The sequence below is a fragment of the Glycine soja genome, chromosome 15, assembly GCF_004193775.1.
Source record: "Glycine soja cultivar W05 chromosome 15, ASM419377v2, whole genome shotgun sequence".
Classification (NCBI taxonomy): Eukaryota; Viridiplantae; Streptophyta; class Magnoliopsida; order Fabales; family Fabaceae; genus Glycine; species Glycine soja.
The window spans coordinates 11091424-11117783 of NC_041016.1; the positions used below are offsets into that span (position 1 = coordinate 11091424).

The 26360-nt window shown below is 35.9% G+C and overlaps 1 protein-coding gene across 2 annotated transcripts in view; it reads right to left on the bottom strand.

Moving 5' to 3' along the window:
* LOC114387883 (E3 ubiquitin-protein ligase UPL6-like) overlaps positions 1-26360 on the bottom strand; it is a 35866-nt gene continuing 9506 nt past the window's right edge. The window contains exons 2-26 of one of the 2 annotated variants that reach the window (XM_028348116.1): positions 24885-24982; positions 24604-24731; positions 23814-23925; positions 23039-23219; positions 17620-17802; positions 16737-16919; positions 16300-16366; positions 10745-10863; positions 10343-10644; positions 9896-9992; positions 9397-9537; positions 8836-8919; positions 8673-8759; positions 8372-8512; positions 8147-8272; positions 7248-7346; positions 6653-6720; positions 5163-5229; positions 3517-3687; positions 3100-3189; positions 2575-2655; positions 1535-1608; positions 1383-1454; positions 1180-1269; positions 1-420 (exon numbers count right to left, since the gene is read on the bottom strand). In XM_028348116.1, coding sequence (XP_028203917.1) covers positions 354-420; positions 1180-1269; positions 1383-1454; positions 1535-1608; positions 2575-2655; positions 3100-3189; positions 3517-3687; positions 5163-5229; positions 6653-6720; positions 7248-7346; positions 8147-8272; positions 8372-8512; positions 8673-8759; positions 8836-8919; positions 9397-9537; positions 9896-9992; positions 10343-10644; positions 10745-10863; positions 16300-16366; positions 16737-16919; positions 17620-17802; positions 23039-23219; positions 23814-23925; positions 24604-24731; positions 24885-24982 — 2928 coding nt within the window. In that variant the 3' untranslated portion in view covers positions 1-353. Of the gene's footprint in view, positions 421-1179; positions 1270-1382; positions 1455-1534; positions 1609-2574; positions 2656-3099; positions 3190-3516; positions 3688-5162; positions 5230-6652; positions 6721-7247; positions 7347-8146; positions 8273-8371; positions 8513-8672; positions 8760-8835; positions 8920-9396; positions 9538-9895; positions 9993-10342; positions 10645-10744; positions 10864-16290; positions 16367-16736; positions 16920-17619; positions 17803-23038; positions 23220-23813; positions 23926-24603; positions 24732-24884; positions 24983-26360 lie in introns of both variants that reach the window. The other variant, XM_028348115.1, reaches the window with a different exon arrangement.

Consider the following 26360-nt stretch of genomic DNA (forward strand, 5'->3'; position numbering starts at 1 on the left):
AAGCATTGTCATGGTCGTCAAGTGGACGAGTGTCAGTTAAATAGGGATTAAAACATTATTAGTTCCTGAATATTTTAACTCCTATACAAATTACAAATTTAATATTACCAATTATGCAAAAAAGTGAATTGTAAAAGATCATATTTTAGGTATATATACATTTAAAGACAAACTGACAGACAAGATAAAAACGAATATATTATGTACATGACATTTCTATCCCCATCCCCACCCCCACTTCTCATTACATTGGATATTTTTGTTCTTTGTGCCGCTGACTCTGACGCTTGTCTACAAGTGAGTAATCCTCTACTGCTATGGAAACAAAACCATGCGGTAAATTGCACCTCCTTTTAACTCAAATCAAAGCCAGCATCAGCGTTTATGGCATAGAGTAATTTGGTTTCCAGCTGCTCTTTACTGCATTGTAGAATAGTTTGTCAGAGTTAAAAATAAAATCCAACCTACAGCATCAATCAAGGCCATGTGAAGATGCATGAATACGACTGAAGAAAAATGGCTTCCGTTATTGTGGCTCAAAATCTGTCTTAGTTTTCATAGTCCTAATGAAGGACAGAAAATTCAAGGGAAAATAGTACTGTTGAAACGAAAATCATAAACCAGAGACGCGTTCTCCCATGAAAATTCGCAGTAAACCGGGTGTGAACAATGTATGAATTAAAATAAGTGTGAAATATTAAAGAAAAGTTGTTCTATAATGAGTGATATCTTAGCCCTATGTTAATATAAGAAAGGTTTCACACCAGCTTTCATAAAAATAAAAAAAAATAAAAATCAGATAAGCTAAAAAAGTTTTCAATTTTTTTAAAGTCTGCTGTGATCATATTTCAATATTTCTACGACACAGCGATCATCCTCCGTGATATCTTGTACACTCATGCGTCAATAAGACAACATTGTAAAGTCAAATCTAGAGAATCTTAGCCCATGTCACAGTTCTCTCGATTATTTTTAGTTTCCAATGTAGTCTTGGCGAATCTTTGCAAATTATTTCATAATATATACTATTAATTGATCAAACGGAATTTCTCCTTACTCATGTCAGTCTATCAGTTTAGTTCTAATAGCTTTAATTCTGACCACTCTACAACAGTAGACACAAACAATTTTCCGTGTACGCAATGGAAACTGCAAAGACAAGGTTGTACTATGACAAACCTTTTATAAGGTGGAAGCTTTAGTAAGTTCATGCAAGTAGCTGATGTAGGTAATCGATCAAGAGCTTCGTCTGGATCATTACTACCAGCCCTACAAGAAGAGACATCAGACAATTCCATTCTGTGATCCTTTTGTCTGTAAAATATACAAGTCTTGGTAGAAATCAATAGGAGCAAATATTTTAATACAATCAAAGCATTTACCTTTGGATGCAAAACAAAGGTTCAAGATATTGGAATCCAAGCAATGGTCCCCGCGAGCAACCTGTCACAAACCTGTAAAGATAATAAATTTAAGTCATACTAACATATGCCATAAAAAGAGCAACTAAATCCCATAGCGATATACATCTTACTTCAAAAATTTCTTCTTGTTTTCTAATGAAAAGCCTTTGAGAACTTCCCAGAACATCTCAATAACATGATGGTCCTATCAGAAGAGATCACACGTCAGAAAAGAAAAAAAAAAACTGTTCAAGACCAAAATGGTTGACCTTCCCATCAAGACATAAAACATTTCTCAAAAGGTATTTAGACTACTAGATAAATGGCAAAACTAAAAAGCATAAGATACAAGATATGCAAATGCGTTTTCTATATGGAAAAGTTCTATTAAAGTAAAATTAGGGAGAGAACAAGATATCCTCCAATGTGGTGTGGCAGAAAGAAAAAACACATTGGATGCAGTTTCTGTGAAACACCAACCAGAAGATATAAACACAACCAGATCATGTAACAGATTTAGCAAGAGGCCCCCTTAATGATGTGATCACTATGCCCCAACCAAATGCTATGCTCTGAAGTCTAAAGGGTTGTAAGGACTAAACACTGTCACGAAAATTGTCTCCTTATTTTTACCAGGACCCTTGGAATGAGGCATCAAAATTGATCCAATGTTGAATGGCAAACCTAGTGATCAACAGGAACTCCAAATATATTGTTCCAAAGGAAAGTAGTCACCTTACAAAGTTACAGTGCAAAAATAGATGCCATATTGTTTATGAGCTTGTTGAATTTAGAGGGGATGATTTAGGATGGAGTTACTTGAGTGGAGAAGGGAATAATTTAGCAACAACTATATGTGTGTGTGTGTGTGTTCAATTTATAGATTAAGTGGGTACACTATTTCCTAGGCTAAGAGTAACTTAATTGATTGATTTAGATATCAATAGAAGACAATTTACATTTCTCTCAAAATTTCTCTAATTTCTCTCTCTCTCTGAACTCAGTTTCTCATTCTCACTCATCTCTCTTCAAAACCTAATAATTAACTATATATATGAAAAAACTAAGCAAAAGATCAATCTCGGGAAGTTTTTCATTTAAGAGTATAATTTGAATGTTTCTTGCCTTGCCATTACTCACTAAATCCCCACATAAATACCAGAAAGCTTACACTATGATAACCTCCTGCATAGTTTGTATGCTGCCGCAAATCATCAACATCCAAGCTGTCAAGTGAACCTGATATCAGAAGCTGCAGAAAACAATAGTGTCAAACAAGTTGAGTACTCGATCACATTGAGACACAAACTACAAATTCTAAAAAAAATGAAGAGCTAGTTGAAGATTGAATCCATTAAAATTGGCTGTAAAAAATATATATAAAAAAGTCATCATACTAATGAAGTTCATCAACAAATAGGTAAAAGAGGTCAAAAACACAGAAGCAAAGACAAGGAAGTCAAGGCATACTTTTCACTTCGTAATTGTGGATCATACGGAACATAATTTGCAACTATAGACAAAAGATAGTTATGTACACGACCCTCTCACAGTGGCAAGGGTATATTATGATATGTAGGAGAAAATGATAAGCATCCGGTTGTTGAACAGACCCTTAAGACCGCCATGCAAGAGCAGTTCAAATGATAAAAGCATAGCTTTAGAGGCCTAAAAGTGGCTCAAGATAGAAGAAAACCTGAAGTTCATGCTCATTAAACATATCAATCCAATCCTTCTGAATAAGTTGCTGAAATCCTCTCAGGAAATGAGAACTTTGTTGACGTATCTAAAAAAATAATTATTTTTAGTATAATGGAAGCATAAATACAGTCACAGTGAGATGAAATTCAAATTGAAACAAATTTAAGCCTTGTTTGGATAAACTTCTCCACCAACACTTACAGGAAAAGAAAGAGGTAAAATGAATCAAAATTTTCCCATAAATTAAAATCAAATTATGCACTTCAACTTTTGGAGATGCTAGACAAGAGAAAGTTAACATGCATAAATTGGTTTTAGTTTAAGAGAGAAGTTTGACTCATTTTAACTCTTTATTTTTTCCCCTCCTATATATAAGTGTTTATTTAGAAATTTATCCAAACTAGACCTTTACCTGAAAATTCAAGCGGTGATTGGCTACAAGATGGATAAAAGTAATGACATTCTCATTGGTGACACGAAGGTTCTTTCCCCCTGGAAGCAGCTCCTCTTCTGTTTGCTCTCCATATTCGTTGTTTACTATAACAAAATATAGTTCCAACTCCGAAATGTCACGCTCATAATGCTGTTAGTCAAAACAGAATCAGTGGGAAAAGATTGAAACACTCATTGAGAAAATTAAGGCTTCCCTACAAGTAATCTATCACTAATTCCCAAAGTGATTGTGTTACAAACCCCTCACCCCTAGTTCTAATCTGAGGACAACATAGTGTTAGAATATCTTAGATATTTGTGGTAGTATATCACGTATTATGGTGTGATACTAGGATCAATTTGGAGGAATGTTCAGAAGTCAGAACTAATCCAGGACTGGATATCCATAATTGGAAATTTAGGATTGAATTGTTTGGACTGTCCAGACAAAATTCCACCCCTGATCCGATAATTCTTAGAATTCTTAAGTAAAAAATATCTAAGATATTCTAACATATAGCAATGTGGGACCTCCTGCAAGGAAGTGGTTGTTTTTCTAGGAGATATTTTTACTGGCTTTAGTAGTAAGCATAGGTACATGCTATAGCCTATTAAAGATAGATAAGAAAGGTATGAAAGAAATAAACCTAATAATTTGCACAACACATTTCAAAAGTATATGTATTGTTTTTTTTTTTATGTATATATAAATTAGAATATTTTATAATTATGCAACAATTAATATTTTTAAGCAAAGACAAAATTGAGCTCCAATGCATAGGATCATATCATCCAACGTGTTTTGGCTTCCCAAGATATCTGCACTTCCCAAGATATCATCACTCAAATTTGTGGAAACGATGGATTTTACTCCAAAAATGAGTTAGCCAATCTTATATTGTAGATGCCCTTAATCAAGTTGCAGGAACCTTGACTCTCTTGTGTAATCATCATTCAACCCTCTCTGTTCTGGTTCTTCCCTAACTATTAACCCTCTCTTTTTTCTTCCTTCACTCTTCTGGCTCACTCCTATCTCTTTGGTTATCTTCTCTGGCTCTCTCTTCTGTTCACTCTCTCTTCCGGTTCTGAAGTTTAGTGCATGGCTCCATTTTGTTGTTTAGCCACATGCTCTTAGAACTTGTACAAGAGCTTATAATTTTCAATTTAAGTTACATGTTTCCTGTAATTTATAGATTAGTTTTCATTTGTTTGATCATACATATTATGTTCATAGGCATAAATGGTGGCAATTTGTGTTACAATTTTAAGATTCCTGTTACAATTTTACAACATTGAAACTAGATTTTGACAACCTTGGTTTTTACCATTGAAATTTTAGTGCATACTATATATGAATTCAAGAACCTATGGCTTGACAATTCAACATGGTGCCATCATAGCCCTTCTTCGCTGTGTGTGTATTAAAAATATTATGTCAAGCTATATAGTTATAATAGTTTTTTTTATATAGATTATACATATGCAAGTACAATCTTGAGCTGTTTTTCATTTGCAAGAGACCTTGTTCAGTCAAGTAGTCACTAGCATAAGTAAAGTAATTTTGTTGATAGTTTTCTCAAGAATGAAGTAGATGCCAGAAAATGAAAGCCAAAGAAGTGATATTACCTTTAGAAAGATAAGATGACGATATAATTCTGGGTCCAGGGAAGGCAAGTCATTCAAATAGTTGTGCCTGATACATGGGAAGAAAAAGCATAAGAAAGCAGGAAGTATAGCTTCCTCATATAACATTAGCACACTAATCTCTAATCAAATTAATGCATCTCAAATTAGTCATAATTTCTCATTCTTTTTCTACATATGCCTAGGACATTTAAGCATGTTTCTTTAGTAATTTGCATAGTTTTATATTATTGCTTCATGTTATTGTTCTTTTTTGCTAATTTTCTATATAGGAAAGAAAAATCTCAACCTTTAGAAAGATGGAAGCTGATTTGGAATGAATGCAGGAACAAAATAGGAAGTTAGAGACCACCACACCTCCAAATGGAGAGCACAACACTTGTGGAAATGAAACATCCAAAAATTAATTAGGACCTCTTAATTGATATATTTAATTATGTTTTTGGGTCAAACTCAGGAACCATTATGCTTTATTATATTTTGGGCATTCTTTAGGGTCCTTCAATTTTTATATCCTAGGCCTGCTTTAGAAACCCTACATATAAAAAGGTCTTAGAAACTCTTAGAGGAGACTTTTGTCTCTCGACAGCTAGGTTTTCTATTCTCTTTCTATATTCTCTTTGTTCTTGAGTTCTTATAAATTCCATGAGGAACTAAACTCCTTTTACAGTCCAAGGTTAATCAAGGCAAAGATCTTGAAGGATGACGAGGTCTAACCGTTCTCTATCTCTTTCTTTTTTGAGCATTTATATTTCTACAACACCTATTACCGAATTACTATTTTGTTGGTTGCGCAAAACAGTCCTTTGTCAAATTAATAAGATAGTATAAAACAAATTAAGACGGTAGATCTATAATTGTCTATTAGTCCTAATAATTGTTGGTAAAACAACAACACTAATGTAGAAATATAATCTTGTCTAAATGAACCAAGCCTGCATGTTTGTTGACTAGAATTGGGTCTCTTTAGTACTTAATGCTATTGATAGGTTAAATCCTAAGAGTTTATTTAGGCTTGCCTATAGGTAAGAGAAATAATCAACAAACTTGGTTATCAAGAAAGTAAGAAGAGATAGGTTTTAAAGCTTGTTAATAACTCGAATCAATTTGTTTAAAAGGAAAAGATATGCAAATCAATGATAAATCCTAAGAACCAAAGCTAAGTTTCAACTTGGGCTAGAGTTTTCTCATCATTGAATCTTAATCATCTTTTAGTTTTGCCTATTGCTTTAATTATCATTTTCTTTTAAACTCAATTACTATTCACACCCTCCCCCCTTTTTCAAACACAGGATGGACTTCTATGCATCGCATGAATGCTACCAATTGTGAATCTCAAACATCAACATAAAGCATCAAGAAGCAAGTAAACAGATGGATGGAAACTCAAGATTTGAGCATGGAACAATCTAAATTTAAATAGGGGGGAAAAACTAACTAAAGAAGACAAACCAGAGACACCTAAGTCTTACTTTTGTTTCAATTTGCTCAAAAAGAATGTAGCAAAAGGTAAATCAACCAGAATCCCTTCAAACATAGCCTGCAAATGTAATTCGAAAGCATGAAGTTTGGTTCTAATCAAGCAAAATAAATATAGGAAAAGAAAGCATATACATAAATAAGGGATACAGACCAATGATCCACGTGACAAAGAAGATTCAATAGCCATCGGGTGGCAGATTCAACCACTATCCAAGGTCCCACCTTATTTCAAATCACTTGGGCCTAACTCAACACCAAAACTAGATAAAGGGCGGAGAATTGTCAAGCCTTATATGGAGTATTTTGGCCCTATTCCTAGCCACTATGGGACATCTTAACACACACACCTCTTGCACCAAGAACTAGACATCTGTGTGAAGTTTGCAGGTTTGTACTGCAGGTAGCCCAACATTTAGGCTGCATAGGCTATGATTTCATATCTGAAACTTAACCCCAAAAAGCTAGTCCAATAGAGGAGGATTGCCTAGATCTTATAAGGATTATTTTGGCCATATTTCAAGCCAATATGGGACATCTTGACACGCCTTATTAAAGAGACAGGGAGGAAATGGGACATAAACATACCTTTGCAAGAAGAGTACCAAGAAAATGGAAAAATTGGAGATGTTGTTCATGTATCATTCCTGATCCAGGATTGGGATAAAGCAGGTAATCTGCTGTTTCCTGGATTCAATGATGTTCAGAATTTCAGATTGCCATAAAGCAATAAATCACAAGGTATGAATATAAGGACTATCAAGGAAGGAGTATTAGCTGAAGCAATGTCCAAGCAGACATTTCAAAACTCAAAAGCTTATTTATTTCTGTAATATTTTCAGTGACACAATACAGACACAGTTAGTCATTGTTATCTGGCATAATAGCATTTAATAGTTATATATTCAAACTTTAGCAAACAACTGCTCAGTTTATTCACTAGAATTCTTGTCTTTCACACTTCACTTTTAAAAGTTAAACATTCCAAACCAACCACCCCACTGCAACCATATTTTCACTCACGGATATATCAAAAAGCTTCAATTTGCTGCTCAAGTTCAGCTACTGTGTTGAAATGAAAGTACTAACACATTGTCAAGGATCAATTCTTCTTAAAGCTTAGGCTATATAGTAGAGGGTCATGTTCTGTAATGAATCAACTTATCCCAAAAGGTTTGCCAGGCAAAAGAACATGAAGAGTTTTATATTTAACAGGCCCTCCTACACAAGAACCCTTTGGACTAGAAGCAAGGATAAATACAATGCACAAGCCTACTTTGTTGTCAAATTCAACTTTTATTTAGAAGAGTGAGGGTAGTAAAATTCAAACTCTAGACCACATGATCATAGAGGCTATGACAACATGTCATGAAGACGTGAACCTACTCTCCCAAAAGCTTAAGCTATTAGGTGAAATGGTTTTATATCTAACAGTTGTTATATCTTAACAAACATGAAACATAAAATATAAACAATATTCATATGACCTTAAATAATCCATACTGCACATCAAAGGCAGCACGTGTGATGTTCTCCATGAAATCTTTGAATATTCCACCTCCATCTATTCCAGCCTCTTCAACTCCCAATTCATTGACAAAAGCCACACGAATCTGAAAATTGCATTAAAGGATGATTTACAAGTTCCCTTCTGAAGACCAGGGAGGAAATGGTTAGTAAACATGAGCATAGGCCTTAAAAAAGGACGTTACCAATCCTCGAAGGTCATCTTCTGACAACTGACTCATTTGATTATAAGCATCTTCCAAAATATGATTCCGCCGTATTCTGAACCGGTTTCTAGTATAAACAGCCTGAGACCCATGTCTTTGCCTTGCAGCAGCTAGTTGAGACTGATAAAACAATAAATAGACAATAGTTAGTTAATGAAACACACCAGTGGCATAATATGATATGCTGAAACTCCAAAGTTGCTCATTACCATCCACTTTAAATCTGTAATACAAAAATAACCCATATCTGAATCAAATCAAAATTTACTGAGATTCTTACAGTCAAAATTTTAACCCTGCTAGTAAATGGTATCAAGAAAGCAGCCTGCTTCAAAATTTCATTTGCTTGTGTATTTTCCATAACAGCCTGCAGAAATAATTTGCACAACTGACAATTAAATTTCTGTTCATATTACCCTAAATATCAGTTGTATAGGAAATACCTGTGAGATAAAGAAGTCATTCACCCCATCAGCATGGAAGTCAGTAGGGGATGTAAATTGTCGTCTGTTGTTCCAATCTTGCAGCTAGGGGAAGAAATTCAAAAGCAAATTAGGAAGAAGATAAAAGAAAACAAATTCAGATGCATATGGTTATTGGTAGCAAATGTATACTGATGCCTTTTCAAAAAAGAAATACCAAAGAACTTGTAATTTGCATAAATATTAGAAGAGTAAGGATAACCTCAATATCCTTTTTAATTAATAGTGTGAAAGTACCACTACCGAAAGGATAAGATATCCTTCAAAGTGGAATAAGAAAAATTAAACAATAAGGGAAAAAGAATAAAAGTGCAGTAAGGCTGTCCAATCTCTCTGAAACTCCCTTGAAATAGTTATAGCATAGCACTATAGAAGCAATAAACATAAACCCATCCCAAAGTAAAGCATTAGGAGATGCCCTTGAAGATACACAAAACATCATAATATCATGACATCTTCCAAGTTCAAAGGAGAGAAAACATGAAACTAGATATACAACTATGATTGTTTCTACTGTTCTACCTGGGACAGAAGCTCTGACACTACAATGCTAACCCTCTGTTGAATCGCTTCCGACTGCTTTTTAATAGCTGGGCTAACTGGAACAGATTTTACTGAATTAGCAGACGTGGTATGATTCACCCACATTAGCTGCCACAGAGCCTGCAGAAACAGCAAACTTCTAAAACTAATTGCAACTGCAAAGTGGGATACATTTATAAGGGGCATTTTACTAAAACCTTAGGGAGGCTTGTGCTATTATTGGTCAAGACACCAATTTTCCAAAACGTAACTTTAGTCCAATTCTTTGGACTCTTATATACACATGAATATACATCCTTGAAAAAAATTGATACAGTTTATTTAGATCTTTCTTAAAGTGCAAGGAAATTTTTTTCTCTCATTTTAGCAATTTGTGATAAAAAATAAAAACTTTTTTCCCCTCAGGACTACGGATTTCAATCTCTCAACTTTCAACAACTTGTCTCACTAAAATAGGCATTCCATTCCAAAACATTACCTGCCTTAACAGAATGATAAGGCTTCTAATATCCTTCAGTGATAGCGGTTTCTCCTGCTCATAATATTCTTCATTATCAACTATCATGAGCATGTGCCTGATAAAAGAAAAACAAGTTATGATATACTTCAGTTGAAAGAAAAAGAACTGTATAATTAATTGTGTGTATAATACATTTTCTAATCTTCTTTTATAGGGTAAACAACTATGCTTAAAAAGGAAATACAGAAATAAGAAAAATAAGGAAATAAATATCAAGATAAACATTTTGGACCCCTTAAAATATCTATGATATCAGGTATTTACAACAACTTCAATCATCAAGCTCACGCTAGAGTTACTAGACTATGATTAGAATTAAAAAAAAATTCTTAGTGCACGGAGAGAATAGTTCATGCATCAATACAAGCATTTATTAAACAAGTCAACAGTATAAAAGATTCTTACTTGTAGACAGGACAGAATACAGCAAGAGGCAACAGCCAACCAGGTGCATCACCTGAGAGGTATGATAACCGTTCAGACAAAGATGACCATTTTTCATTCTCATGGCACCGTTTCATAAAATTCCAAAGTATAGGAACAAGTTCAGTTCGGTAGGCAAGCACAGTCATAATCTTTTCGAGTGGCAAAGTATTGAAGATAACATATAAAAACCCACAAACTGCACCAACAGCTGCAACCTCCTTGTCATCTGGCTCATGATCTGAACTATTGGCAGATGAAAAATCTCCAAATAATATATTTGTCTGCATGTGACAAGAATAACAATTCATTAATTTTTCAAAATAAATGGTAAAGAAAATTTTAATGACACTTGATACAAAAATCATTTGCAAGATGGTATACCAGTTGCAAAAGGAAGCGAGTATCTATGGCATTGCAAATTTGTTGATTCAATTTCCTATCCAAAGCTACTTCCATGACTTCATCTTCGCCAGTCATTTCATCCTCAGCAATAGAAGAACCTGAAATTAGTCTTCCCAGCTTAAAAAAAATGGTAAAGAGAGAATCATACCACATTTACCAAAAGAATTATAAATTTAATAATTATGATTAAGTACAGTAACCAGGCTATGTTCAAGTCTAACAAAGAAACAAAACCACACTTATTTTTGCATTGTAAGTTGACTTCTCTATTATAGATTAATGTGTTTGGGGTTCTACAAGGAAGTATGCCCTTACACTTTCAAGCAGTTTCTAATTAAACTGTCAAAATTGTGTTACTTAGTGTGTATTTTAGGAAAGTTTATATTTTATCCCTTATTGTATTTTTATTCTTTATCACAGCTGTATATTGCTATTAATACTAGGATTATGTATTTAGAAAAATCCCATAATTATAGGGATTTGTCTCCCTAGAATTAGTTGTCCATATTTCCTAAAATAGCCAGCAGACTCATGTACATATAGGTCTAATGACCTCATAATTCTATATAGAAAATAAAATATTATTCCTTCTAAATTTGAGATGGTATCAGAGCTCCTAATCCTTAGGAGCCTATCACCGTGCCTGAAACCCTAAGTCACAGCCCTCATTGCTCGCAACCTTGAAACTTATCGCAGCCTTCATTGCTGCCTTCATTACTCATCGCAGCCTTGATCTCACCCATGGCTGAAATTGTGAATCATGTTCCTGAAATAGGGGACAAATTCCAGATTGCTGGAGAATTGCAGAATATTCATTCTGCTTATCGGTTAACTGGAAAAAATTATCTTAAATGGTCTCAACTCATTAGTACCATATTGAAGGGAAAAGGAAAGGGCAGTCACCTGACTGATAATGCCCCTGATGAAAAGGATGCCAAGTTCAAATCATGGGATGAAGAAGACTCCATGATCATGGCATGGCTGTGGAATTCAATGGTCCCAGAAATCAGTGATACTTGTATGTTCCTTAAATCAGCAAAGGAAACATGACCCTTCCTTAGTAAACTGGAGAAGCCCACAGGTACGTGCTCCTTAACATATTCTGGTAAGTTTCCATTTTCTTTTGGACTTAATGTTTCAGATACCCCATTTACCTACTATTGGATATTAGATTCTGGAGCCACAGACCACATGGGCCCTTTACCCAAATACTTCTCCACATATTCTCCATGTCCTAGCAACAAGAAAATTTCTACAGCAGATGGAACCCTTATAACTGTAGCAGGACAAGGAGAGGTCCAAATAAGCCCATCCATAACATTAAAAAATGTCCTTCATGTTCCTAAGTTGTCCACCAATCTGATTTCTATACAAAATCTCACAAAAGATCTCTCATGTAATGTTGTTTTTTATAGCAATTCTTGTATATTACAAGACAAGAACTCGGGGAGGATGATTGGACATGCTAGAGAATGGAATGACCTATACTACATAAAGGATCCTAATATGCCTACCATGAGCCACTCTCTCATCTCTGAATCCACCATGACCAACAAAGAGAAAATTCAACTATACCATTGCCGAATAGGACATCCTTCATTTCAAGTTGTAAAAGCGATATTTCCTTTCTTGTTTAAGAATTTAAATGTGGGGAGCCTGCATTGTGAGGTGTGTGAGCTTGCTAAACACAAGCATGTATCTTTTCCCATTAGTAATAAGATGAGTCTTTCCCTTTTTCTCTTGTTCATACTGATGTATGGGTCCTGCTAATGTCCCTAATATCTCGGGTGCTAAATGGTTTTTAACCTTCATAGATGATTGTACTTGGGTGACTTGGGTTTTCTTATTAAAACAGAAATCTGAAATTAGCTCTGTTTTTATTCAGTTTGTCTCAATGATTAAAAACCAATTTGGAGTCAACATTAAGAGAATTAGGTTAGACAATGCCAGGGACTACTTTAATCTTGTGCACAACTCTTTTTGTCAAAAGGAAGGGATAATTCATGAGTCTTCGTGTGTTAACACACCCCAACAGAATGGGATTGCAGAAAGAAAAAATGGGCACTTATTAAACCAAACCAAAGCCTTGCTTTTTCAAAATCATGTCCCTAAAAAATTTTGGGGGGAAGCCCTCCTTACTGCCACCTACCTAATCAATATGTTACCCTCAAAAATCATAGAATAAAAATATCCCATGCAAATCCTATTCTCATTCTACCCACACTTGGACCCTACAAATAAACTCCAACCTAGAATATTTGGGTGTGTATCCTTTGTACATGTTCATAGTAATGAAAGGGGAAAACTGGATCGTAGGGCTGTCAAGTGTGTATTCTTGGGGTACTCAACCACACAAAAGGGATACAAATGCTTTCACCCTCCATCAAGAAGATTCTATGTGTCAAGGGATGTCACCTTCAACGAACAAGAAAGCTACTTTTAGCAACCTCATCTTCAGGGGGAGAATGTAATAGAGGAAGATGAGCCTCTAATGCTTCCGAATATGACATTTGGACCTAAAATTGGGACAACTAGTGCTGCTGTACCTGAAACTGAAAGAAGTCCAAATTCAGCAGAACAATCCCCTGATTCAACCGCAGGACCTGCACCTCAACTTGAGACTAATGATGAAAAATTTGGGAAAAATCTGGTATATTCAAGGAGACAAAAGGCCATTCCAGATTCTATCTATGTCCAAGAATCCGATCCACCATCATTACATGAGGTAACATCTTCTAATCCTATAAATAATTCTAATGAGTTTGTTGCTGAAATTTCAGAAGTACAGGTGAACCAAAACCTTGACCTTCCCATTGCCCTTAGAAAAGGAACTAGAACATGCACCCAACAACCACTTTACTCTCTATCAAGTTTCCTATCCTTTAAAAAATTCTCTCCTATCCATAAAACCTTTCTCACAAACCTAAACACTACACCCATACCTTCCTCTGTATCTAAAGCATTATCTGACAGGAAATGGAAACAAGCCATGGAAGAGGAAATGGAGACATTAAACAAGAACAAGACCTGGGATCTTGCCACTTTGCCAACTGGAAAAAAACCAGTTGGGTGCAAATGGGTATACACCATAAAGTATCGAGCTGATGGGACCATTGAACGTTACAAGGCAAGGTTAGTGGCCAAAGGATTCACTCAGACATATGGAGTGGATTACTTGGAAACATTTGCCCCAGTTGCTAAGATGAACACGGTCAGAGTAATATTGTCATTAGCAGCAAATCATGATTGGGACCTGCAGCAGTTTGATGTGAAGAATGCATTTCTACATGGAGATCTTGAAGAAGAAATATACATGGAGTTACCCCCTGTTATGATGGACAAGTTGCTACTGGAACTGTTTGCAAGCTAAAAAAGGCTCTATATGGGCTGAAACAATCCCCGAGAGCATGGTTTGGAAGATTCACCAAAGTTATGACAAGTTTGGGCTATAAACAGAGCCAAGGTGATCACACTTTATTTATCAAACATTCAGTTTCAGGGGAAGTAACAATATTACTGGTGTATGTAGATGATATTATAGTAACTGGGGATGACAAAAGGGAGCAGTAAGAGTTAAGTCAATGCCTTGCCACAGAATTTGAGAGACATTAGAGAGACTTAAATATTTTTTGGGAATTAAAGTGACCCATTCTAAGAAAGGAATCTTCATATCTCAACAAAAATACATCACTGGCTTGCTTAAAGAAACAGGTAAAACAGCTTGCAGATCAGCAAGTACTCCAGTTGATCCAAACATAAAGTTAGGAAGTGCAGAGGAGCAACAAAAATACATCACTGACTTGCTTAAAGAAACAAGTAAAACAACTTGCAGACCAGCAAGTACTCTAGTTGATCCAAACATAAAGTTAGGAAGTGCAGAGGAGGATATTGCCGTGGACAAGGAAATGTATCAGAGACTTGTGGGCAAACTTATTTACTTATCCCATACTAGGCCAGACATTGCTTTTGCTGTAAGCTTAGTCAGCCAATTTATGCACCAACCAAAGGAAGCACATTTACAAGCTGCCCTTAGAATTGTTCAATATTTAAAAGGGACTCCAGGAAAAGGGATTTTGTTCAAACGAAACAAGAGTGTAAATCTTGAAGCATATACGGATGTAGATTATGCTGGGTCAGCTGTGGATAGGAGATCAACTACTGGAAACTACACTTTCCTTCGTGGAAACTTGGTGACTTGGAAGAGCAAAAAACAAAGTGTAGTAGCTAGATCAAGATCTGAAGCAGAATTTCGAGCAATGGCCCAAGGAATATGTGAACTTCTATGGCTGAAGATTATATTGGAAGACTTAAAGATAAGGTGGGATGAACCTATGAGGTTATATTGTGACAATAAATCTGCAATTAGTATAGCCCACAATCCAGTGCAACATGATAGAACCAAACATATTGAGGTGGATAGACATTTTATCAAAGAAAAGCTAGACAATGGCTTGATTTGCACTCCATATGTGTCCACCCAAAATCAACTTGCAGATATACTCATCAAGGGGCTGAACTGTATCAACTTTGAAAGAATTATATCTAAGCTGGGAATGGAGAACATTTATTCACCAGCTTGAGGGGGAGTGTCAAAATCGTGTTACTTAGTGTGTATTTTAGGAAAGTTTGTATTTTATCCCTGATTGTATTTTTATTCTTTATCACAAATGTATATTGCTATTAATACTAGGATTATGTATTTAGAATAAATCCAATAATTATAGGGATTTGTCTCCCTAGAATTAGTTGTCCATATTTCCTAAAATAGCTAGCAGACTCATGTACATATAGGTCCAATGACCTCATAATTCTATATGAGAAAATAAAATATTATTCCTTCTAAATTTGAGATAAACACATTAAAATGTTTGCTGGTAAAACTAGGCTGTGATGTTATGGTGCTAGAAGTAATATAAAATCATTCATGTTCCTTCACTAATAATAACTTAACCTTTTGGTTTGTTGGTTCATGACAAATGGCAATGTGCAGCCCCCATGAATTTTGTTATGCGATAGAATTGTATTCTTGGCTTCTATTAATTCTCTGCCTATGGTTGTTACTTGATTTAAGTTAGTTTCTGTAACTAATATGCAAACAGATTAGAAGAATTTTAGACACTTGGGGTTGCCTCTTTATTTTCTCTTTTACCTTCTTCAAGGATTACCCATTGTCGCCTGAAATGTAACTGCCTTCTTCCTTCCTAACTGTTAACATATATCTGTATATATTTAGGATTAGGATTGTTTATATCAGGAAATGATTATCTATCCCTTGATTGTAGGGATTATTTCCTCATTAGTCTCCTTAGGTGTATATATATAGTTATAATTATACCCCATGATAGTCAATAAAAAATTCAGAAATATGCTCACTACACTAACAATACATTCTTCCTTCTTTTATCCAAAAAACGAAAGATAGAAAGAAAATAAGAGAGATGAAAGATGATGTTGTTCAATATAAGGTTAAAAAGAAAAGGATTATCTTTAACAAGAAAACTTAAGTGTGTGAATAGAAAGCATACTCTCTCTACCATCAGATCTTGTTAGAGATGGGTGTGATTCCAGCAAAAATGTAATAACAGCAGCAAGGTCTATGGCCTGAATAAAAAACAAACACAAATTAACTTAGGTTTTAAGCATAATTTTCAAACTTCAATCACATCAAAGATTAAAACAACCACCAACACAGACATGTTTAGGGGCAGGGTAGCTTTGCCTCATCAATGCTTTCTATCTCCTCAATTAGAATTTCCTACTTTTAGGAGGATTTCTTACCCTTCAATCTCTCTGCAATCTTATTTTATATTTAATATTGATGTATTTATTCTTTATGAAAGGGGAAAAACATATATATCCATTGAGACACCAATCTTTGACCAAGTCCTAGATAAGTCATGAAGTGAAATATATGTAGGTTAAACTTAGAATAACAATAACAAACGGCATATTGTAGTGAATATCTCCTTACCATATCAAAGGAACAGTCAGGTCGAGACAAAGCAAATCCACCAGTTTCTAATATATTTCCAAGAAGACAGGCATAGGTAGGAAATTCATCTGATATATCCTTAGGTAGAGAACTAATCAGATTTGGCACCCATGTTGCCATCTGATGAACGTAATGTTGGCTCAGGCCCTGTTTTGCAAATACCTGAGTACCAAAAAATAATCCATTTTTTTCACAAGACTTGTTAAGGTTGAAATAGTTCTATAACATTAACAAGCACACAAAGGAAAATCCAGCATGAAGGCTGGCGATATGAAAAGACAATAATATTATGGACATAAGCAATAAAAAGGCAAAGATAACTTCATTTTTAATCAGTTCGAGTTATCCCCTAATCCCCTAGATTCTAATTAACATGCATAGGTCCCTAAGCACACAATAAAGATTTTTTTTTTTCATATTGTCCTGTTGCTTTAGTTATGCATGGCAAATTGACCTTTTCCTTCAGCTTTGGTTTACTGGGTTATATTCTATATCAGTAGATTTCACATTGAAGATCCATCAATGCAAAGAGAGTTTATAATGTCTGGTCGTATGCACTAAATTATTTAATTTTCTGTATTTCAACAGGGAGAAATAGAAGGAATTTTAAAGGAGTTTAAAATTCACTGAGTAAAATTGTTGATACGGTGCCAGCAAGCTTTCTTTCAGTGGTTTCCAATGAATTTCATCATGCAATATTTCTCTGTTAAATGCATAGATCCTTTGAACTGTATGCTATCTTTCTGGATTTTAGTTCCCCCTTAATATTTACAAAACAGATACACATCTTTGATGATTAATAGCTCTCTTCAACCAATACCTATCACACAAAAGGATATCAAATAGGTAGTACAATATATACCTGCTTTAAGTTTGGAAAAACATGCCACAAGAAAGGAATTGTAAGAATCTGTGATGAGAAGCTATATAGTGGATCAGTATGTGAACAGATACATGGCTTCTGACCGATGTGACACATTACAACAGTAAGCACACACTCCAATGATGATCCCTTTTCACTGTAAATACAATTTTCAGCATTATCCTGCAGTAGACCATTTAGGTAGATTGTGTGTTCAAGTGAAGCATTATATGATAGATAAAACGAATATCATATGAAATAACAAAACTATAAACAATCTGATTAGCATTATGACATGGATGGAATATAAGATTCAATTGTATATTTGATCCACTGCCTAAGAATTCATCAATTCAATTAATTTTACACACTGAAGAATAACTTAAATGTATATTGAATAAAAGTTTCTTCAAACACATTAACAACTTTCATTAATCAATATAAAATAAGATTTGATTTAAATACAAGCGCGTTATGAGTTTCAGGGTCCTTTGAAGGACATATTCTCCCGTGACCCTGGTTTTTTATAACAAAAAAAAGGAAACGAAGCCAAATTTAAACTACATTATTATTTCCCTTGCTCATTCCCATATTTCTAAAAAAATGTGACGATCTAAGAAATTATTAAAAAAAGCAAATAACTGAATTCTGAAATTTGTTTAAAATTAAAATATATATCATAAATTCAAACATTTTCACGCATTCGCATATAATCATTTTTGAAAATCAGTGATATGCTTTGGTTCGGTTAAGGTTTATCAGTTTGGAAAACCAACCATAATCAGGTTGGACAAATTGAAACTGAACTGAACCAATCATCCAATCCAAACCGGAGAAATGCAATCATGTCGACCCGTACACACTTACACCCCTTAATAATACATTAAATTTCACCAATGCCTGTTGGTGTAAGTGGCAAGGAGCCCAGTTCCCCTTATGCATGGTTTTAGGTTTGAGTCATGTGAAGGGAAGAATATGCACCAAAAGAACTTTTCCCCCTTAAATGGATCCACTAGACCACAGTAGTCAATCACGCTCTGTAGCACCACTATAGTGGCATTGCGGCTGTGGATCACTCCATTGAACCCGTCATAACATAGTTTAGTGTTGGGCTGGAGTGGCGTGAATCACGGCCATTGAACCCCCTTTATTTCCCCCTTTTTCTTCTCCCTTTGAACGATGACATCTGGTTCTGTTTAAGAGGGGGCAATCTTGAGATTTTGCCCCCCTTTTATTTAATTATTTTATCAGACCTTATTTTCCCACTCTTACTCCTTTTGATGCTGGCCACTTGTCTCTTTGACTCAAACCATCAGACCCAGAGCTCCCAGGTGTGTTTCCTGCCAAACCATGGCACTCCAGTGGAGTTTCTGACCAATCCGTACAATGTGGAACTCCGGAACATTGTCCTCTGGTCTCTCTATGTTCACATCTTTAGATAGATAACCTCCTTACTTACTTTTTTCTTTATTAATTTTATATTACTTGACTCTTGCTGTTATTAAGCACATATATAAATAAATAAAAATTAGAAAGCAGTCATCCTGCTATCCACTATCGCACTCCGCGCTGAATATTGACCACTTGAATCTGCTTTCCACACCCAGTTGTCTAGCCGATGTGAATGGATTAGACTACCTTCTATATCCCCCAAGAATCTAGCAGCCATGTCAATTTCATTGTCAAACAAAGATCTCCTCTATATAAAATTCCACTCCCAGCTTGCATCTGTGTGACTTCCCATGTGCTGAATGAGTTGTTTTTGCTGGCAGGAAATGTGGTATAGCCTAGGGTATTTTAGTATTAGTGGAGTATCATCATCATTCCATCTATCCTCCCAAAACCTGACCCTATCTCTGCACCCCACCCTCCAGATTATTCCATTTTGAAAGAAATTGCCCTCTTGCGATTGTTGGAACACCGACTTTAAGTCCTGCCACCACAAAGATTCATTGCTGCCTCTTCTTTCTTCATCCATGCACCTCCAACCACCATATTTTGAATCCAATATCCTGGCCCAGAGTTCCCCTTGGTGATGAAATAGATTTCATCTCCATTTTCCAAGCAGAGCTAGATTGAATCTCTTGATGTCCCTAATTCCTAATCCCCCTTTTTCCTTTGGGAGACACATTGTATCCCACTTGACCCACGCAATCTTCTTTTGCTCGAGTCCACCTCCCCATAAAAATCGACGTTATATACTCACCAGCTTATCAACTACTCTGTTCGGAACCCTGAAAAACGAGAAGAAATAAATAGGAATAGATGTTAGGACTGACTTTATAAGAGTTACTCTGCCCCCAAATGAAATGTGTCTTTGTTTCCATTTTGCTAGCTTTCTCTCACACTTGTTGATGATAGGATCCCACAACTCGCAACGCCTTAGGTTTGCCCCAATTGGGATACCCAAGTAAGAGAACGGTACGGACAACAATTTGCAGTTCAGGTATTTTGCAGCATCCTTCTTCCATTGTTCCGACTTTCCAATTGCCCCAAAACTGCTCTTTGCGAAATTAATTTTAAGCCCTGATACGAGTTCAAAGCTCCTCAGGATGGCTTTGATTGCCTTGACATTTTCCATTGATGTCTCACCGAAAAATATTGTGTCGTCAACATATTGTCGGCTGCTGATTTCCACATTGTTTCTTCCAACTAAGAATCCTCTGAATAGGTTCTTCTCCACTGCTTCTCTCATCAATCCATTTAAGCCTTTAGCAACAATATTAAACAAGAGGGGCGCTAATGGGTCCCCCTGTCTGAGTCCTCTTTGCGGGATGAATTCAGCCGAGGGGCTTCCATTCACCAATACGGAGATAGAAGCAGATTTGAGGCACCCCTCAACCCATTTAATCCACTTGGGGCAGAATCCCAACCTCCGCAACATGTATATCAGAAAATCTCACGAAACTAAATCATATGCCTTTTCATAGTCTACTTTGAACACCATGCATGGCTTTTGGCACCTCTTTGCTTCCTCGACTGCTTCATTTGCTATAAGCATGCTATGCAGCAAATGTCTACCTCCTATGAAGACAGTCTGTCTTTCGTCTATAATGGCTGGCAGCACCTTCTTCAATCTTTTTGCTAATATCTTAGCCACAATCTTGTACATGCAGCCTATTAGCGAAATAGGTTTGTATTCGTTAAGGTTTTGTGGGTCAACCACCTTAGGGATTAGAGCAATAAAGGAGGCACTGCATCCCTTTGGAAAAATTTCGTTAACATAGAATTCCTCCAAAAACCGAACAACTCGGAATTAATGACTTGCCAAAACTCCTTAATGAACTTAAAGTTTAGTCCATCTGGACCAGGACTTTTCTCGCCCCCGCAATCCCATACAGTCATCTTTATTTCATCCTCATGAAAGCGCCCCGACAGCATATCATTTTGTTGCTGTCCAATGCACTGAAATCTGACCCCATCCAGCTTGGGTCTGACCCGCTCGATTTCTTCAAATCTTTGCAAGAAAAACAACCGAACTGCCTCTTTCACTCTTCCCGGTTCATCAACCCAGGATCCGTCAATCATCACTCCTTTCAAAGAATTATTTCTACGATTCAAATTCATCATCAAGTGGAAAAAACGTGAGTTGCAATCTCCTTCTTTAATCCATCTTGACTGCGCCTTCTGCCTTCTGCCTCAAAGATGCTTCATTTGAGGCAAACTCTGAGGTTATGCTCGCACAAGAAGGGCGACTTCGGCAGTAGAAGCACAGCCCAAGACAATGCGCCACACGCCTGCATGCACCAGAGAAGTGCATTGTTTGGCTAAGTCTGACGCGCAAAAGAGTGGGTGTAACACCCCGGATGAATCACACCAGAATGAGAATCCAAAGACTGTGCAAATATGGGACTATACAGTTGAAGATAACTAAAATGAATTAATTGGTATTACATATATCAATAAAATGCATCTACTTTTCGGTAACCTATCACATAAGAATTCCATAGTTAAGCATGTTTGACTTGGAGTAGTTATGGGATGAATGACCTTCTAAGACGTTTCCCAGAAAGCGTGAGAATGAAGACAAAACACACTTAAAAGTCCAGTGTTGGTTTGTGGGATCAGTCATTGATCCTGGAAGCAGAAAAGTTGATTGTCGAAGTATCGAAACAGACTACCTACGGAGGGTTTTGACCGGTGGAGGGTTCTGACCAACGAGGAGTTGAATGAAGTGTCACCGTGTGAAGTATCGTAGTATTAGAGCCGCTGAGACATTGACAATCAGGGATGTTACAAATGGTATCAGAGCAAACCTTTCTCTCAGTACGGTGTGATTCGAGGACGAACCAAGCGGAAGCTGGTGGGCATGTAACACCTCGGACTAATCACACCAGAATGAGAGGGATCCAAAGATTGTACAGGTGTGGAATTGTATAGTTGAAGATGACTTAAATGAATTAATTGGCATTACCTATATCAACAAGATGCATATACTTTTCGGTAGCCTATCACATAAAATTCTACAATTAAGCATGTTTGGCTTGGAGTAGTTATGGAACGAGTGACTTTTTGGGAAGTTTCCCAAAAAACGTGTGAGGGAGGACAGAGCGCATTGAAAAGTCTTGTGTTGGTTTGTGGGATCAATCATTGATACTGGAAGCAAACATAGCTGATTTTCGAGATCTCAGAAAGGACTACCTATGGAGGGTTCTAACCAATGGAGGATTCTAACCAACAAATATGTTGAGTGAAGTGTCACCACATGAAGTGCCATAGTATGAGAGCCACTGAGAAGTCGAAAATCAAGGATGTTACAATGGGTATCTAAGGAAGCGTCGCAAGCCCGATCGAGATGTCGTAACCACCATCATGTAGATAGGCGGACAATGATGCTGGTGGTGGGGTCACCTGCCGGAAAGGTCGTTGGAGCTCCGGTGGCAGACAACAGAAAACGGTAGTGACTGCAGGAGAAAGGGGGAAATCGCAGAAAAGAGGACAGCAAGCAGAAAGGTCAACTAGAATGCGGAAAAAGGACACCGGAAGAAGGGCGACAAGCGGAGAGCTCCACCGAAATGCAGAAAAGGGTCATCAGTAAAGTGACAGCAGCAGGAAAAATCACTGGAGAATAAGGGCCACGAGCAAAAGGGCTTATTGGGGACAGTGGGTCCCAATGTAGGACGATTTTTCTTTTTTCACTCAACCCAACTCTGGATACCATGTAAAATGAGACAAAAATATAGAGGGATAATAGACTGAAACCGTGTGTAGAGTACATAGTGGATGCTCCTTTATATAGATTCATTACAATTAATTATAGAAGATATTGTTCCTATTATTCTGATATGATAACAAACATAAAATATGAAATAGATCCTATTTTGATTCTCAACATATGTAAAATATAAATATACATTAGATGGGATTATTTTTGTAGGGTGCCAAGAAATTAAAAAAAAAAAATGCTATGCAATGTTACCTTTCCTGTAAGAATAATCTCTCTAAGTAGACCAAATGCATTGTTTTGAGATAGAGATACTACTGTCTTACAGCTCCATGGCAGTTTGGGATCTATCAACAATACTAAGATTTCCAATAAAGGAATAGCTGATGCATTAAAATCCTTTGGAGTCAATAAAAGCTGATCCTTCAACTTATTCCTGTCCAGTAAAATACTATATAAGCAAGATAACACAAAAACTCAATTACCAACCTATCTATCTATATCATAAATATGAAGATATTATGTATCCAAGAAAAAGAAAAGAACGAGTAGAAATAAAAAGATTAAGTTGAAGTGTGAGATGATAAAACTTAGCTTGAGACTCAGCTGAAACTTTCCATGCATATATAATTGGACCAAATGGTCAACAAGTATTAGAGTATACTTACTCCATCTAGTATTTTTACTTTGTGTATTCTATTATCTGTAGAGCCTCTGGGCAATGGGGTACGAAGTTTTTATTCTATTATCTGTTGTTTGTAAGCTGTTAGTGAGCTGTCAATTAGTTACAGTTCTAACTATAGTTAGTTAGTAACAGATTGGGTTAGTTAACAGTTAGTCTCTCTATATATATAGAGATGACACTATCCTTTTCTAACTTGTCTTTCTAATTCTTGATCAATGAGAAATCAGAGTTTATCAAACTCTATTAACAAGTATATGAGATGTACAGCATGAATACAGGTATATACAAGTACATGAGATGTACAGCTCGAATACAAGTAATGAATTTAAAACAAATGAAACCAACCTATTCTGATGTACAGCACAAATACAAGTATATACAAATTGCTTCACTCGGTAGTTCACCAAAGCACACGTGGATGAGTAATCCACACCAGCAAAAAGTCTCACAACATCCCCTGTTGCATGTATTTTAATCCTACACATTAAGTTCCATTCACAACAGTAAAACTTGCAGAAACAGCAAGGATGCAGGCAGATATCTATAAAATTCCAAACCACTTTTGTTGTAACAAGAACCAGGGCATATTAGCATCAGTAGCACAGTGAAAAAATAACGAATTACATACTCGGGTCTCTTTGTCTACAAGTCTACATACTTGGTCAAACTATCATGAGTCATGATAAGGCTTACTCAAGACATTTAAGAACAAAAAAAAACAGGACTAAGTCATCAATTGTATTCTCCTCACTACGCTGTCTCAAATATACCACATTTTCATATAAAAACCAGACTTTATTAGGAAAAAGAGGACAGACAATGAGAGCAAGGAAAAAATACATCCTTTAACATCTTTAGCACAAGTCATTTCGACAATATTTAAAATCTTATATTCAAGTACTTTCAAGAACAGAAGGTACAGTTCATGGTACTAATAATATTCTTACATGACTAATAATAAATGTAGCTTGGTTTCCATTGTTCAGTTAAACCAATCTTTTTTTGGTGGGTTGAAGGATTAAATGTAAAAGAAATATACGTTCCAGTTTGCAAAATCTTGCTAAAAAACTAACAACTCATGTACATTATGAAATAAACAACAAAAACCATGACATAAGGAATGATTAAAAATTACCACTGTCTTGAACAAACCGTTGAAGCATTCGGCAAATTTGCACAAGAATTAAAAAATCATCAATATTTTCTGCATTAAAGAAATAGAGGAACTGACGGAGGAAATCAGAACCTGGAGCATAAGCATTCCTGAATGCAAATAAAATGTATTAACTTGAGTTATAACAGTGCAATGTTCAGGTAAGACCATACTAAACATAAATCAATAATTTTTAGAGAAAGTGAGTGAAAGGAAGTAAATAACTTTCATGCAACAATGCAGGCATAACAATCAAATTTCACCTGTCTAAATTCTGGCAGTTTTTGCCATAGATACTAAGGAATTTCTCTCGTAGTTTAGATTGTTCTGTTCTGACAACTTTTCTCCCTCTGAAGCATTTCTGTAGCAAGAACCAGTCAACAATTTGCAAGACACTCATGAAAGATAGATTACCACTCATCATAAATGTATCTTCCCAGTAATAGGCATGTATAGCACATACCAAACCATAATGTAGGTGGCTAAACTTTAGAGTTAGGAAATGTCAAATGTTGATTTCACATAGACATGAACTTTAAAAGTTATTTTATAATTTAGCAACACAAATTTCATGGAACCATAAAAAGGATGGGCACTGACCAAAATAAAGATATTAAAATAAATAATGCATCTTGGATTGCGCATACCTTTTTTTTTCTTACGGCAAAATGCATGGGATGGCATCAATCAACAGGCATTTACCCCAATTCATAAAGTCAATTTAATTATAAATTTTGATTGTAGAGGTGAAAAATGTTAAATATCTTGGTAAATTATTGGACAGAAAATCTTTAATGGATTCAGTCCGTTTATATGCCATAATATTGTAACTGCAAAACAACTTTACATCATTTCCCCAATGGTTGTTGGAACTTGGAAGGTAAGGGAGAACAAGAAATAATCAATATTTGAAATTTAAGCGAGGATAGGTATGATAAAGCCAGGATCATCAGTATAATATTTTCTGTAGGCCATATAAATAAGAAATCATGCTCCTATCTTTGGACATGAATGGAAAATAATACAAATCGTAAATTTGATTAGCTGTAGGTCAAAGGAGAAAGGTGATCAATCATGTGGAGGGAATTAGTTGTTTAAAAACATTGTTGTAAGCAATGGCATTTATCATTATAGACTATTTCATTTCATGATGGTGCCAAGTAACTTAAAGTTGCAGTTTAGACTGCCTTAGGTTGGGCATAGTAACCCCCAAGATCACTATGACCCATGCAAATCCCTACAAGTATATTACAGAAGAATATGCTTCTTTAATACCAATTTCTTTGGGTTTGGCTAACTATTATCATATCAATTTGGGGAGTATGATTGGTTGGTAGAATAGACATCCTATTTTTAATCTTAAAGGCTAACCCTTAACCCTTGCCTCCATTATCTCTCTTCTACACGTAATCTTAACCGCCACCACCCCCTCAACATATATACATACAATATGGGGATTACTAGCCTCCAAACCATCATGCGGAAGTTACCACTGTCCGCATTTGTTTTGGACAAAATCTAGAAAAGAAAACTAACAGCCCATCTGTGAGTGCAACAAAGGGTGTTTCATCCAAAACTTGTTTGCCACTTCATCCTTGACTCCAAGTTTAGCCATGTAGTCGAGCACAATTATTAATCTCCTAAGGGGTATGCATGATGAACATTTGCATGATGAACACTTTCCATCGATTAGGAATGATACTGCTGATGTCGTAAAGAACTTCAGCGTAATGATGTGG